This window comes from Orycteropus afer, unplaced genomic scaffold (genome assembly GCF_000298275.1).
Source record: "Orycteropus afer afer isolate SDZICR_OR568_19922 unplaced genomic scaffold, OryAfe1.0 scaffold00370, whole genome shotgun sequence".
Lineage (NCBI taxonomy): Eukaryota > Metazoa > Chordata > Mammalia > Tubulidentata > Orycteropodidae > Orycteropus > Orycteropus afer.
Window position 1 is genome coordinate 3,132,927 of NW_006921957.1, and position 14,954 is coordinate 3,147,880.

The 14,954-nt window shown below is 52.5% G+C and overlaps 2 protein-coding genes across 2 annotated transcripts; one reads left to right on the forward strand and one right to left on the reverse strand.

The window, feature by feature from the left end:
• Positions 1–827: 827 nt before the first annotated feature.
• Positions 828–8,260, reverse strand: HECTD3 (HECT domain E3 ubiquitin protein ligase 3). The gene is made up of 21 exons (XM_007953097.2): positions 7,760–8,260; positions 7,424–7,584; positions 7,103–7,195; positions 6,889–7,024; positions 6,535–6,650; positions 6,335–6,448; positions 6,109–6,191; positions 5,541–5,706; positions 5,226–5,307; positions 4,489–4,671; positions 4,310–4,362; positions 4,072–4,136; positions 3,806–3,909; positions 3,433–3,552; positions 3,226–3,315; positions 2,068–2,274; positions 1,643–1,772; positions 1,467–1,541; positions 1,263–1,344; positions 1,083–1,154; positions 828–912 (listed from the first exon to the last, which is right to left on the reverse strand). Exons 1-21 carry the CDS (start codon positions 8,126–8,128, stop codon positions 828–830), a joined length of 2,586 nt encoding a protein of 861 aa, XP_007951288.1. The 5' UTR covers positions 8,129–8,260.
• Positions 8,261–10,182: 1,922 nt separating this feature from the next.
• Positions 10,183–13,949, forward strand: UROD (uroporphyrinogen decarboxylase). Its single transcript, XM_007953099.2, is given in 11 exon segments — positions 10,183–10,275; positions 10,278–10,309; positions 10,964–11,076; positions 11,190–11,269; positions 11,346–11,408; positions 11,645–11,842; positions 12,177–12,338; positions 12,885–13,022; positions 13,182–13,282; positions 13,373–13,439; positions 13,788–13,949. Coding segments are annotated over 11 exon segments (1,209 nt in total).
• Positions 13,950–14,954: the final 1,005 nt, after the last annotated feature.

Below are 14,954 nucleotides of genomic sequence, written 5' to 3' on the forward strand. Positions count from 1 at the left end.
CTTTATTTTTGAGTTGGGTAAGGGAGAGCTATCGAAGGTTTTGAGCGGGACATAATTGGCTGTAACTTGTGCAAAATCTTGGGGGTGAGGCTGCAGACGGAGTCAGGCTGGAGATGATGCACAAGAATGTATGATGAATATGGGGGGTTGGTGCTGGTACAGATTTGAATTTGAATGGAAGTACGTTCTGAACCAGGGAAAGTGGTGGCACTTTGTCAGCTGAGACACGGTTGGAAGAGCAGAGCTAACACATCAGGTACGGGGGGGGGGAAAGGAGGAAAAGACTAGAACATGAGAGCTGGGGTGCCCAGCTTTTGCTCCATTCTGGGGGTGGTGACTAAGAAGAATGGACCACTTCTCCCTACCCATCCCCGGCTCCTTTCAAGGAGAGGGGTCTCTACTATCTTCCAATGTTTTTAGTTTTGAGTCCAGGCTAAAACCAGAGAGAAACACGTTGGCAAACAAAGGAGCCAAAAACGAAAGCAAGTTCACAGGGGGCTGGGGGGCTAGAAGGCCCCCTTCAAGTAGCTCAGGCCTGGGCAGCTTGTGCTGGCCTTGTGGGAAGAACCCCTCTCACAGAAGCTTAATACCTTGGGAGGCAAGCCCCAGCATGAGTTGGGCTTATAGGTCAGTGGGGCTGGGCTACCTACCATTCTCAACCCACTGTCCCTACCCCAAATACACGTAGGAGCAGTATGCCCTGGGTTTTTCTGAGCTGTCAGCTCACAGAGTGCAGACTCAAACTGGTCCAGTGAAGACATCTCCACCCTGGGCAGGGCCTAGTAGGACTGTGTAGGCTGGGCCGGCAGCTGTCCCCTGGCATCACCTCACTCCTCCCAAGGGCTCATGTCTGTGTCAATGGCAACACAGTTGTAGGCAGCATAGCGGAGCTTCTCCTCACACACCTTGGCGCTGTGGGGTGTGGGGACTTGGTCAGCACCAGCTGCAGAGGTCCCTACATCACTCCCACAGGTCAGGGCCTCCAGCTTGTGCATTTTTGTGTCAAATGTCTTCCCCCCACCCAAAGATGCCACCTTTCCTCCCCATTTCCTACTCTCTAGGCTGTAGCCTAGGAAACCCACCTGGCATAGTGTGGTAGAAAGAGGGTGCTGGAGCAGGTGGAAGATTCCGGCAGTGCATCTGTGGTTTCGTAGCTGGGGTTAGGGAGGGGCCGTAGATCAGAAGAATTATAGGGGCACAGGCCAGGGGTCCCAGAGGGCCGGGCACAGTCCCTCCAGAGCTGAGCTCCCCTCAGCACTCACCCCAGCTTGTCTGGGTAGATGTAGATCCGAGCTGGCAGACGGCTCCGGCCAGTGACAAAGCGCAGGAAGCGGCTCCGGTCCTCTGGACAGAGAAGGAAATCAGCACTGGCTTGGATGGCGAGGGAAGTTCCGTAACTTCTACTCTGCCTCGTATTCCCCAAGTAGAGTCCAAACTCAGGCACTACTCCACCCTCTTCCACTGACCGTTGGTGAAGTTGTTCAGAGCCTCCCAGAAATACTGCACTCTCGTGTCAGATTGCTCGAAGTCTTCAAACCGGGCTGGTGGGGACAGAAGTCATTGTTAGGTTCTACCTGCCAGTCCTTAAGCTCCACCACCGTGCCTGCTGCTACCTTGACCAGCTCCAGCACCTGAGACTTACTGAGCTTGCGCAGAGCATCCACAGTGACTTCAGGGTCACCACACACCTTCTTCTCCAACTCTTGCCAGGTCAGCAAGTCTAGCACAGCCTGTGGCACCACCTTCAGCAGACCCGCCTGCATGGCTGCCACCTGAGAAGAAGAGAGAGGGGAAAAGGCCTTGGCTGGGGAAGGAGGCACAACTCTCAGCTCAGAGTCTGGTGGGGACACTTGGCCTCCACTCATGGAGATAAGTGGGGAATATGGGTCTTTGCTCAGCACTAGGGACATCTCTGTATCCCACTGATCAGCAGGAACATGACAATGAGGAATAATGGGGGACTAAGTTCTTAGGGTACCAGTTGCCTATCAAGCAGGGCTATGGCTATTGGGGCCCGGGACTTGGTAGGTTCCAAGGCTCATAGTTCCACCGGCCTCTGAGTAATACCTGCTCCTTGCTTTCTTCTAGCCGTGCCTTCTGCACCAGTTGGATGAAACGGGAACGGTCCTTGTATTCCACTACAATGCCGGCACCCCCGGGGATCAGCTCCACCACCTGCTGGTCACTCAGTACCGTGGTGAATGTTAGCTCCTTCCCAAACTTGAACTCAAACGTCTCCTTGTCCATTCCTTCCATCACTTCCAAGAGCTTCACCTGGGGGTTAGAGAGTGGTATGGAGGTTAGCTTCGTGGAGGCAGTCCCTGCCTTTCTTCAAGCGGAGGAGATAGCTAGGTAAGGCAGTCCCTAAGCAGGCAATGAGGGCAGGGAGAGAGTTAGTACTAAGGCTGTAAAAGTTCTGAGACAATGCCTAATCATTATTGGAGGCCAGGGACAGTATCTTAGAGGAAATGATATCTAACTCAAATGATAGGTAGGAGTTGGCAGTCCCACATAGGACATTAGTAGAAAGAAGAAGGCCCGAGGAATCAGTTGGCTGGAGCCTAAACATGAACGAAGTGGTCAGAGATACAAGAGTCATGTAACACTTATCTAGACTCTCCATTTTCTTCTAAGCCCAGGGCAGAACCATCGAAGAGTTTAAGTTGAGATAGTAAAGTGAATTACTTTGGCTGCATGAAGGTCACATGGGTAAGAATGGGGGCCGGGACACTAGCTTTTATAGTAAATGGTTGGGTCAGAAAGGAAGGCGGCCTGAACCAGAGGGATCATAGTGAGAATGGGAGATGTGGACATATTCCAAAGACCTTTAGGAGGGAAACATGACAAAATGTGGGGGGTGGAGGAGGAGGAGGCATGAAGGATAACTCTGAGGGTTCTGGCATAAGGAGATGCTAGTTGGAGAGAGGGAACCCCGGGGGCAGGGTACTGGCGAGAGATGAAATGTGTGTGGAGACTTAGGTGTCATCTTGGGAGAGCTATCCAGGAGGCAGATACATATACGGCCGGCCCCAGGATTACAAGAGAGGCTGGGGCTGGACATAAGGATTTGGAGATTATCAGAACAGACAGTAATTAAAGCCATGGGAGTAGATGAAATTGGTGAGAAAGCATGTGTGTGCTAAGAGAAGGTCTAGGACAGAGCCCTGGGGACTACCAGCCTCTAGGAGGTGGGCAGAAGAAACACTGGTTCCAGACCCTACTCACCAACACAGAGTCCACGGCTGGAAAGTCCTTGCTCCAGCTCACCTCCTCACCAGAGAGTTGTTTCCATACAAAGCCAGGCAGAGCCAGGACCTGTGGAACAAGGACTCACTGCTGCCTTCTCATCCTGAGTTGCTTAGGCTTGGCTGGCCCTTCCTTCCCCCCAGGCCCCAAGGTTGCCTTGATAGGGATACAGATTGGGCTACTCACCAGGAACTCCTTACCCCGAAGGGCAGCCCCCATGAGCTGTCCAATCCACTCGTACTTGGCAAAGTCTTGACAGGATGGGTTGGGCACGTACATATCCCGGGCCTCACCGGTACCGTTGCCCTGCCCCAGTTACATAGCTATCAGCATGGCATGGGATGGATTCCACTTTGTTGCCCCAAACTTCCCTGAACACCTTCCACTGGGAGCCCTAATGATCCCCTCCAAATATGTAACAGCTCTTCTCCCTGTCTCCCTAGAGGTTGCCCAGGGCAACTTGGTCCTTCCTTCGCCGCTTCTCTAGCTTGGCCCGGCACTTGGGAGCTTTGCGGAGACGGAGTAGCAGAAACAACATGGGAGGTAGGGGGTGGATTACCTGGTTGGCTGTGCGCACAAAGAAGGGCAGAGGCACAGGGGTGTCCGCCGAGCTAGGGCACAGCTCTTCTGACATGTCGGCTAGGCTGTCCCGGAAACCACCCCCTGAAATCACAGATGCCCTCTGCTGGGCACTCAAGAGTCCCAGGCCCCATAGTAGGATGATAACCAAGACCCCTTTTTTGGTTAGTTGGTGATCCCAGAAGCCTTTACCACCCTCAATAGGGTAATGAGCAAGACCCTTGTTGTCCTTCCATAAGGCCTTACCTTGGTCAATGATACCTTCTGCAATGAATTTACACTCCCACCACTGGTCATAGCGCATGGGCCACCTACAGGGGTGGAGCTCTGTCATGCTGGGCTGGGGCTCAGGATGATTCACCAGCCCAGAGACCAGCCAGGAGTCAGGGCTACAGAGGCATAACAGTGGGGGTCCCTGGGGCAGCATGTGGGTGTATGTGTGCACATGGGTACCCTGAGCAAGTCCTGCACCCTGATGCCATACCTATAGTCCAGGGGCTTCTCATACTTGTCAGAGGGCTTGAGGCCTTCATAAACCTAGGTGTGGGAAGCAGTAGGGAAGTCTGTGTCAAGACCTGGCCCCACTCTTGGTAAAGACCTTGCTCAACTCTCTCTTGGGCTCTTTATTGACCCTCCCTCAGTCCAATCCCAGGTGGTCCAGACCTGGGTGAAGACTGCATTCTTGCAGGCAGGGTCCTTTGAGGGGCAGGCACGGTGTTCCATGGCAAGGCGCCGGTTGATGTACAGACGTGGCATGAAGCTGGGCTTGCTGCTCTCTGAGTCACGCAGGCACTGGGCCACTAGGCTGGGCCGTTGACGTGACAGTAGCAGGAACTGCTTCACTTGCTGGTGAGGAGAGGTGGCCAGGGCAGGACTGGTGGGCAGTCAGCCTCTGTCCAGGCCCTGGAACTTTTCTGTACACTTAGATCTGATTTCATAATTCCAGTCCTTACCTCCATTTCCTCCCTTAGTCTAACTACCAAGGGAACTTTCTAAAACAAAATAATCCCACACCGTCATTCCCTTACTTAAAACCCTTCTATTAGACCTACTGACCAAGGACAAAGTTCCCGTTTCACAGCCTGGCTCACTTTCTGCCTACCCTCTCCCAGCTTCATCCCTGCGTCATCCTGGGCTCTCAGCATGCCCCTTTCATGCAAACTGCCCAGTCCATGCTGTCACTGCTACTCCTCCAGCCCTTGTGTATTCCATACATGCACCCGGGGAACAGCCCCACAAACACTACATTTTAACCACTCGTGTCTGGCTTTCTCTGTGTTCACAGAGCCCAGCAAAGGTCCGGGCCTAGAGGAAGTTTCAGGAACTCTCTGATGAAAAGTGAATGACTGTGTAAGCAGAAAAGACCACCACCAAGGCTAGGACTGGGTGGGCCAGCTTACCTTAATCTCATTGAAAGTACCCAGGGTGTGGTCCCAGGCAGGAACCAGGTGGTGCAGGACACTGTCCAGGATCTTTATGAATCTGGGGTGAGTGGGTATAGATAATGGCTGCTTAGAATTAGGCATGGATGCAAAGTGCATCACCCTCTTCCCCAATACACAGGGACAAGGACAAGACAGGGTATATATAGGAGCTACTCTGATCCTTAAAATGAACAGCTTATGGTACAAAACCTTGGGGACTCCCTCTACACAGACACAAAAGTTGGGGGTTGGGGGAATGGGAGGGCCTGGCAGGTCCAGGGCCATAGCCACCTCTGCAGGAGAACAGCTCTGCGGTACAGCACTTCTGGGTCAGTGCCTTCTAGGCGTGGATATCGCACCAGATTGGTTGGCTGGAACAGGTCTGCGTTCAATCCTAGTTCCCGCTGCTTAGATGACTTGATCTTAACCCCTCGAAGACGCACGTCAATCCCATCATCTGAGGAAAGGGGTCAGAGTGTACCTGCTACCTACTTGGCCCCCAGACCCAGGAATGGCTCTTTCTTGGCCAGTCTTTTGTCACCCTTAACCCCTAGAAACTCAAGACTTCTGAGATCCCCTTCTACTCATCTGATTGCGATTTATGTGCTCTTGATGGCTCTTTGCGCCATCACTGTAACATTGAGATCCCTCAGTCCCTCTCCCAGGTGAGCTGCTATGGCTTCAAGGCACCTCCTTTAAAACACATCCCACCTGGCTCAGACCCCTATGCTTCAAATTCTGCAGTTATTTAGCCAACACCTTCGCCCCAATTCCAAGCCCATCTTCTTTCCACACCTACTGCCAGCTTGCCCCATCTACATACTGGTCCCCTTTTCCTCTCCATATCCTTGAGTCCCACCTCGGCATTCAACAATGCGGATCTCGATGATTGGCAGGTGGATGGTCATGTCTTCCAGGACACAGACATCCCCAATTAGGGTCCTGAGGAGAGAGGTGTGAAGTACTTTAGACACTGCCCCCTCCAGGCCTTCAGGGATTATGGGGTCCCACTCAACCTGAGTCAGGTCACGCCTCAATGTTAGGATCACCCCTCCCCCTACAGCATCCCAGGGCAGTCTGCTCACTCGTCAATGCTCACGTCACTCAGCTTCTTCAGGTTGTCCCCTTCACCCCCATAGACCACTACCCTCTTAGGCATAAAGTTGTCATCTGTGGTATCCACTGTGAGTAGCAGCTTCCTGGGGAGTCAGAGCATGAATATATATTCCTATACATCCACAAGCATGTGCCTCACTCACCTTGCTCTACCCTAGAGCCCACTTACTTGACAATGGTGCCCTTCTTCATAGTAAGCCGTACCCAGTGCTGGCACTGGGACCCATCACTCTCCCAGTAAGTGTCTGCATTGCTATCAGTCAGGCAAGACACATTGAACTCCTCCTGGGGAGGGGTGGAAAAACAGAGTGGGTGATAATCCCTATTTCCTGCACTGAGGGGTGTGCTTTGGGCTAATAGGGCAAGGGGCATGGGGGGTATCTAGAGGGTTCCTATAAGGCTTTCAAGATGGCAGACCGAACTGGGCCTGGCCCTGGCCCTGGCCCTGGCCTACAGATGGGGGTTCTACATCTAAGGGATATGGCCACATCTGGCCTGGGGTGGGGGGAGTCCCAGCACCCACCGTGTAGGAAGAAACGTCTATGCTTTCCACATATTGCTTCACACTACCCAGGTTCTCATCCTCCTTGCCCAGGTGGTCATACAGGAAGTGGATCAGGTCCTCGTCGCACTCGTAGGTCCATGTTGGGGGCACATAGCTAAACAACCCCAAGCCCCTAATTAGGTCGGGTCCTACCTGGAGGCCCCTCCTCCCCATCCTAGCCCAGCTCACTCACAGCAGCCTTTGTAGAGCTTCCGTGTAAGCTTCTGCAGGCTGAGGCCTTGCTCCAAGGCGATGCGAGTATGTCAGGTCCACTACTTGCTCCCATCTGTGGGCACCAGGTGGAAGGTGGGATGAGGAGACATCAGCGAGCAGCAGGGCCTCTACGTTAGGCCCAAAAGTCTCCTCCAGAGCGACTTCTCCCAACCACGATCGCAGGAGTCACTTCAGGTTCCGCCCCTTCCAATAGCCCATCCCCGGGCCAATAGCCAACTTGTTTTCCACACTTCCTAGCCCGACTATCTAGCAGCAAATCCCACCCCTTCAACTATACGACCTGAGCACTGGCCGGTAGTCTACACCGAAGAGCTGCTGCTGCCGCTGGAGGTGGTCGGGGGTGTCGATAGGCACAAGGCGGGCCCCACCTTCCGCGGGGCGGCACACCAGCAGCCAGCCTTCGTTCAGCCCGCAGTCGCCCAGGTGCTCTGCCAGTTGCTCCTGCCGGAAAGCGCCAGATGGAGACAGCCGTCAGGGAACTGCCCAGCGGCTCTCCCTGCCCAGCCCAGGGCAAAGAACACAGAACGCAGCTCTAGCTGGGGAATGGGGCAGGGAGAGGAACAGGCTTCCCTGGCCCGGAGGGTCTTTGCGAGGCACCAGGTAGGTCAGGCCGCACCTTAGTGAGCTTCACCCAGAGCCCGTGGCCGTTGCACAGCTCCTCTCCGGTAGTGCGCACGCAGGCGCCACGCCGGAGCTCGATGCTGTCGCGGGCAGCGCGGAGCGGCCCAGAGCCAGTCCCCGTGGCCTGGCCGGCAGCACCCACACGCAACCCCAGGCCCTCTGCCTCCCAAATCGGCAGCAGCACGCGCGACGGTCCCGCCGGGTCCTTGTAAAGCTTGTAGAGCACTTCGCGGGGTACGAAAGCTAGCGCCGCTGGCAGTGGTCGCCCGGCGCGGAGGCTCCGCGCTGCCTCCGCCAGGAATCGAATGCGGCCCAACAGCTGCCGTGGAGACTCCAGCGCCGCTCCCGGGCTCGGGCCCGCCATGGTGAAAAGGCTGAAGACAGTCCTGGGGCGACCAGGTCTTGGGAGCACCCGCCAGGACTGCCGACCGAGCTTCCCTACACGCCCAGCCCCGCCTCCGGCCAGCCGTCACCGTATATTCTGGACTATGTGCACCCACTTTAATGTATTGCCTTGTGCTGTGCTTTGAACCTCAGCCATAATACTTATTTCTCCCTGCGCCCCCCCCTCGCGCTCCCCTTCCCCAACCAATCAGACCCAAGTTCAGTAATTTCTCCCTGATCAATATTGATAACAGTTATCTTTCAGGCCCTCCAGCCTCCTATCATGCCTCTCCCTCTCTCTACCCCCACCTCAGCCGTCAGACTACCCACCAGACCATCTTTAAAATGCAAGTTAGACCATTTTCTGCTAGACATCTGGGCTTCTCATCTTAGGGGTGGTGTGACTAAAATGTTTGGGACAATAGCGCCCATCCCAGCCCTGACACTAGGGAGTGTTGAGTCATTCTGTCTCTATCCCGGTTGCTTCTCCTCTTCCCTAAAGTGCTCTGGTGGCCTTGTGCCTAAGGCATTTGACTACTAACCAGAAGCTTGGCTGTTCAAACCCACCAGCTGTTCCGCAGTTTGGGAAACCCAATGGAGGTTGCTCAATGGCGAGTTGAAATGGACTCGATGGCAGAGTGAGTTTCTCCTATTCCTAGGACGCTGGTGATCATTAAGGAGCCCTAGTGGTGCAGTGGTTAAGCACTCGGCTGCTAACCGAAAAGTTGATGGTTGAACCCAACAGCCACTCAGCAAGAGAAAGATGTGGCAATCTGCTTCCATAAAGATTATATAGCCTTGGACCCTATGGGGACAAATCTACTCTGTCTTATAGAATCTTTGAGTCAGAATTGACTCTACAGCAATGGGCTTAATTGGTTGGTGATCATTATCAAATTCTGAACCAGATTCTTCCATGGTGGCAAGAGTGGGGCAGAGAAAAACAGGAGCTGTTGGTGAACTACAGTGAAGGAGGAAAAGGAAGGAAATTTGTTTGACATAATTTTCACATAATTGAAGTTGTCGAGAAAGATACGTACTTTCTCTATCCAAACATGTCCAGTTCTCTATCTTTATCTTCTAGGAAGTTGTGAACAGTGCCTCTCATTGCTTCCTTCTAAGCTATCTGTATGCTTCCATACTTCTATAGGATGAACGAATGCAGCTGCACATGGGCGTGCATGACCCGGACCCTGCTGGCATCTCCAGCCTCACCCCTACCCGCCACCAGATTGATCTCCCAGTTCCTGTGAACCGTCACTTGCTCTTTTCAGTCTTTGCATATGATTTTCCCTCTACTTAGAGGTCCTTCCCCCACTTTCTCTCCCATTAAGCTAGGTGCTTCCAGCTGTTCCCTCTTAAAACATTTACTATTGTGATGGTGGTACCTAGTATGTGCCTAGCTCTTAGGAAGGAATATATATAATGATTTAAGTTCTTTGTACAGCCTAGTTCTATCATCTGCTCTACGTCTGGCTGGGCCAGACATAACATTGTTAGAGTCATGGAGAAAGAGAATGGAATCAGACTTGGGCTGAGCCTTCCGGAATCTCAGGCTATTCCAGGAGAACATATTACTCACTCCATCTGAAGATGTGTTGTTGTTGTTGTTATGTGCCATCGAGTGGGACCCGACTCATAGCGACCCCTCCTTGGGTTTCCGAGGTTGGGAGCTCTGGTAGCATAGTGGCTAAGGCACTTGACTGCTAACCAGAAGGCTGGCGGTTCAAACCCACCAGCCACTTCTCGGAAGGAAGGTTGGGCAATCCTACTTCCGTAGTGATACTGCCTTGGAAACCCAAGGAGGGGTCGCTATGAGTCAGGGCTGACTCGAGGGCACATAACAACAACAACAACATCGCTACAGAAGTACATTGCCCAACCTTCCTGTAGTTACCGCTTAATTCTTTCTTTTAGGCATTTGTTGCTGCACCGCTATGGCAGATTTTACGGTGATGAAAGATAGGGGTCCTACCGGCTGCAGCCTAGGCAGCTCGGAAGCTGTAGCTGGAGTCTGATCATGTGACTTTTAACATGGCGACGCCCTTGGCTCACTCCAGGAAGGGGCGGAGCCTGGGCAGGGGGCAGGCTTAGATTCAAGTTAACATTGGGACAGTGCTGACATTTGCAGACGGCTTACCATGGAGGCAAAAGAGTTGGGGTGAGTTCTCCGTAGTATTCAGTAGGCTAGCCGGGTTTATAACCTGAGTATCCTAACTCAAGAACCTGTCTCTCGATTCCCCTCTTCCTGGAGATCTCCAAACTCGAATCGCAGTCGCTGGGATCCTGATCCTCCACCACGAATTCCTGAGACCCTGATCCCAGAGAATTCTTAGACTACATCCCCCAGACCTTCATTTAGGGGATGCCCTCAGGACTTCCTAATTCTTAACGACGATCCCTATTTCGTGATCCTTCAACTATGTATGATTTCTGCGCCCCCCCGCCCCAACTATAATAGCCTGGGAAGTGTCCCAGCCCCGGTAGCCAGCCTGAGATTCACTGGTCTTCGGACTCCCAAACTGTCTAGGCTTTTGTCTCACTTCCCTTCTCCAGTCCTTCTAGTTGATTTAAGCTTGGGGGAGCTGTGTATAGGGGAGAGGCCCCAGAACGGGCCTTTCTGGAGTCTTGTTCACCACTTGATAGAGGCTGCGGAATGGGCGGGGAGCTGCAGGCTTGGTAGCTGGCCTGCAGGAGGCAGATAGCGGTCTGGGAATGAATTCATCTGAGAACCCACGCCTTCTCCCGTCTTCCCCATCCCCCAGTCTAGCATCACAAACTGACGCCTACCCTCCTCCCCTCACCTGTGCTCCAGACCCCAGGGTTTTCCAGAGCTGAAGAATGACACGTTCTTGCGAGCAGCCTGGGGGGAAGACACAGACTATACTCCCGTTTGGTGCATGCGGCAGGCAGGCCGCTACTTACCAGGTCAGGGTCAGGGCATGGGAATCTAGGTAAAAAACTATAAAGTGAAAGCTTTTGAGAGGGAGGGCTTTGGAAGGCCTCAAGGCCAAGTCCAGCCATGTCTTTCCTGCCTGTAGAGTTCAGGGAAACCCGGGCTGCCCAGGACTTTTTCAACACCTGCCGCTCCCCTGAGACCTGCTGTGAACTAACTCTGCAGGTGAGGAGTCCACAAAGGAGGGAGGGATTTCTTCCCTCAGTTTGCCACGTAGTAACCTATTTCCTGTTCCCCACAGCCTCTGCGACGCTTCCCTCTGGATGCTGCCATCATCTTCTCTGACATCCTTGTTGTACCCCAGGTACCAGCCCAAACCTGATTCAGGAATAGGTAAAAAAAAAAAAAGGAGGGGGGAGATCCATTGGAGATTCTTCTGTCAGTCTAACCAGGGTTCAAGATAAGCACTTCACTGAACAGAGGGGGAAAACTAAGGCTGGAAGATAAGGAGCTTGGCCTAACTTGTCTCTTCCTGGCATGGGCTAGACAGAACCTCCTGGAGTTCCAGGTTGAGAACCCAAATGATTTCTCCTTCTTCAGGCACTGGGCATGGAGGTGACCATGGTTCCTGGCAAAGGACCCAGCTTTCCAGAGCCATTAAGGGAAGAACGGGACCTGGAGCACCTACGAGATCCAGCAGTGGCAGCCTCTGAGCTGGGTTATGTGTTCCAGGCTATCACCCTTACTCGCCAGCGGCTGGATGGGCGTGTGCCGCTGATTGGCTTTGCTGGTGCCCCGGTAATGTGGGACAGGTCAGGGGCTCAAAACCAAAAAGCCAAACTCAACTGCCTTTGAGTCGATTCTAATTCATAGTGACCCCCTTTGGGTTTCTGAGGTGGTAAATCTTTATGGAAGTAGATTGCCCAGTCTTCTGACTGTGGAGTGGCTGGTGGGTTTGAGTCACTAACCTTCTGGTTAGCAGTCAAATGCCTTAGGCATTATGCCACCAGAGCTCCTCGGGCAGGGGCTCAGGCATGGGGAAATCACTCTGACAGGGCTGGGAGACAAAGAAAGGAGGGAAGTGTCAATCTGGCTTCTGCACCTATGACATCCTCTTTGGATCCTTCTGCAGTGGACCCTGATGACGTACATGATTGAGGGTGGCAGCTCAAGCACCATGGCTCAGGCCAAGCGCTGGCTCTACCAGAGACCTCAGGCCAGTCACAAGCTGCTTCGCATCCTCACTGATACTCTGGTACCATATCTACTGGGACAAGTGGCTGCTGGTGCCCAGGTAAGTCCTGAGTTGGAGACAAGTAGGCTAGGGTTTAGTCTGTAAGGACTGAGGTGCAGGGATCTTAATGCCAGACATGAGGAGATCTTGGCCTCTGATAATCTGGCTAGAGCAGCTAAACCCCCTGACACTGGCAAGGGGACGCTGTGCTGTGTGTTCAAAACCAGAACTAGTGCCGGGGTTTGTAGAAGCCAGCAAAACTTTTTGACCAGACCCAGGCTTATAGTTAGGAGCTCTGGTGGCAAAGCACCTAAGGCATTTGACTGCTAACCAGAAGGCAGGCAGTTCAAGCCCACCAGCTACTCCTCGGAAGGAAAGGTGGGCAATCTACTTCCGTAGTGATACTGCCTTGGAAACCCAAGGAGGGGTTGCTAGGAGTTGGATCTGACTTGGCAACAGTCAGTTTTTTCGGTTTTTTAGGCTTAATAGTTAAGGCATTATAAGAGGTTGTGGTCATATGGGGAAAATTGAGACACATTCTATGTGTAAGTCCAGGGTTACTTCTTCTTTGTGTGTTATGTGTTTCTCCTCACCTCCTAATTGCAGGCACTGCAGCTCTTTGAGTCCCACGCCGGGCATCTTGGCCCACAGCTCTTCACCAAGTTTGCACTGCCCTATATCCGTGATGTGGCCAAGCGAGTGAAAGCTGGACTGCAGGAGGCAGGCCTGGCACCAGTGCCCATGGTGAGGATAAGGATGTGTGAGTGAAGGTGGGCCTGTGGAGCTTTCTGGCAAGTCGTGAATGCACTGAAATGACCACTAGAGGGCAGCAGAGGTGCAGCTGAGAAAGGTTAGTGGGCACAGCAAAGCTTTCTAGCTCAGAAATCTGCCTCTTTCCCCCAGATCATCTTTGCTAAGGATGGACATTTTGCTCTGGAGGAGCTGGCCCAGTCTGGCTATGAGGTGGTTGGGCTCGACTGGACACAGGCCCCAGAGAAAGCCCGGTGAGTGATGCAGAGATGAGCCCTTGAGGTTGAGAAGGGGTAGCTGCCGCTTATGCAGTCATTACAACTGGGTACTGCCTCTGCTTTCAGGGAGCAAGTAGGGAAGACCGTGACCTTGCAGGGCAACCTGGACCCCTGTGCACTGTATGCATCTGAGGTAACAACCAGGATCCCTATGTGTGTCTATGCACTTATCTCTCTGCACTCACAGGACATGGTTGTGTGAAATACTTGAGTGTATGTCTTTATAATGTCTGTTTGTCCTTCTCACTTCTCTACCCCATACATACAATGTAAACTTTATGACAGCAAGAATTTTTTTGTTCATTTTTTTTTTTTTCATGCCTGGCCCATACTAGGTATTCAATATATTTTATTGAATCAATGATTGAATGAATAACAGAGTTGAAGCAGGCCTATGCATGTGTGTGTGAATATTACGTATAGAAAGGACAGAGACCTGTTTGCCCCCAACTCCACAGCCAGTGTTCTCTTGGTCCCCTAGGATGAGATCAGGCGGCTGGTGCAGCAGATGCTGGATGACTTTGGGCCACAGCGCTACATTGCCAACCTGGGCCATGGGCTTTACCCTGACATGGACCCAGAACATGTGGGGGTCTTTGTGGATGCTGTGCACAGACACTCACGTCTGCTTCGACAGAACTGAGTATATACCTTCTCCCCCAGGTACTACCAACACAGATGGTTGTTTCCAGAAAAATAAAAGGCCCAGAGTTGGAATCTAGTATGTGGTTTTGTTTGTGAAAGCTCTGTGCCCTTATCCTCACTTCCTTTTAGCCTGTGCTCCTTCCCTGGGGCTTCTCTCGACACACTTTCCCTCAAGTCACAGTGGCTCGGGTGTCAGTGAATATGTGTTGTAGGAAAAAATATCAGGACCCTCACTGCCATCTTGGTCCTAGATATCCAAGCCCCAGAGCTACACAAGGCTAGGTAGAGTTTCCTAACAGCTGGGGCTGTGACATTTGCAGAGAAAGGGATGGGGAGGAAGGGAACAGCATACTAAGGCCCAGTTGACGGGGCTTTTCAGTCTGGGGAAAGGGGAGTTAACCAAGGGCACTGAAGTAGGTAGAACACTACAGAAAGGACTAGGAAGGAAGATGGAGTCTGGGTTGAGCAGGGAGACATTGAGGGCCTTTGACACCAAAAGATGAGGAAGGCATAACTCAGAACTAGGGGCTGGTTGGTTAGGCATTAGATTAGGCCATTACCAAGGTGAGAAAGACTCCAAAGACAGAAGCCCCTCTGGCATTCCGGGCTGTTCTCCATTCTCTCTACAGCACACCCTCTAATTTTCTCAGGATTTTGGTGTTTCTTCTCATAGTGGCACCAATTTCCTGGGACACGGCTTTGAGGAACCTGTTTGAACTGGAGAGAGGTTTGGTGCGGCAGGAAAGTCCTCATCTGTCATCCCACATCTCAAACCACCAGCAACCCACTGTGTTAGAGGCCCAACCAGCAGCCTGTGCCAGCCAGGCAGTGTGGTAGGGAGAGAAGGGCCTCATTTATTGACAGAATGCAATTTCTGCTTTTAGAAAAATGATCTTTTCTGTGATTCATGATTTATTCATAGGAAAGCACTGTGCGTTCACACATTTGCTGAAAAAGGGTAATCATGATACAGACATGAGAGTGGCTTCCTTTTTTTTTTTTT

Coding starts and splice junctions, on each gene's coding strand:
- HECTD3 (XM_007953097.2), bottom strand. CDS start 8,128: ATGGCGGGCCCGAGCCCGGGAGCGGCGCTGGAGTCTCCACGGCAGCTG. Junction 4,137..4,309: donor GAGAAGCCCCTGGACTATAG/GTATGGCATCAG, acceptor CCACCCCTGTAG/GTGGCCCATGCGCTATGACC. Junction 1,155..1,262: donor ATCTACCCAGACAAGCTGGG/GTGAGTGCTGAG, acceptor CCCTAACCCCAG/CTACGAAACCACAGATGCAC.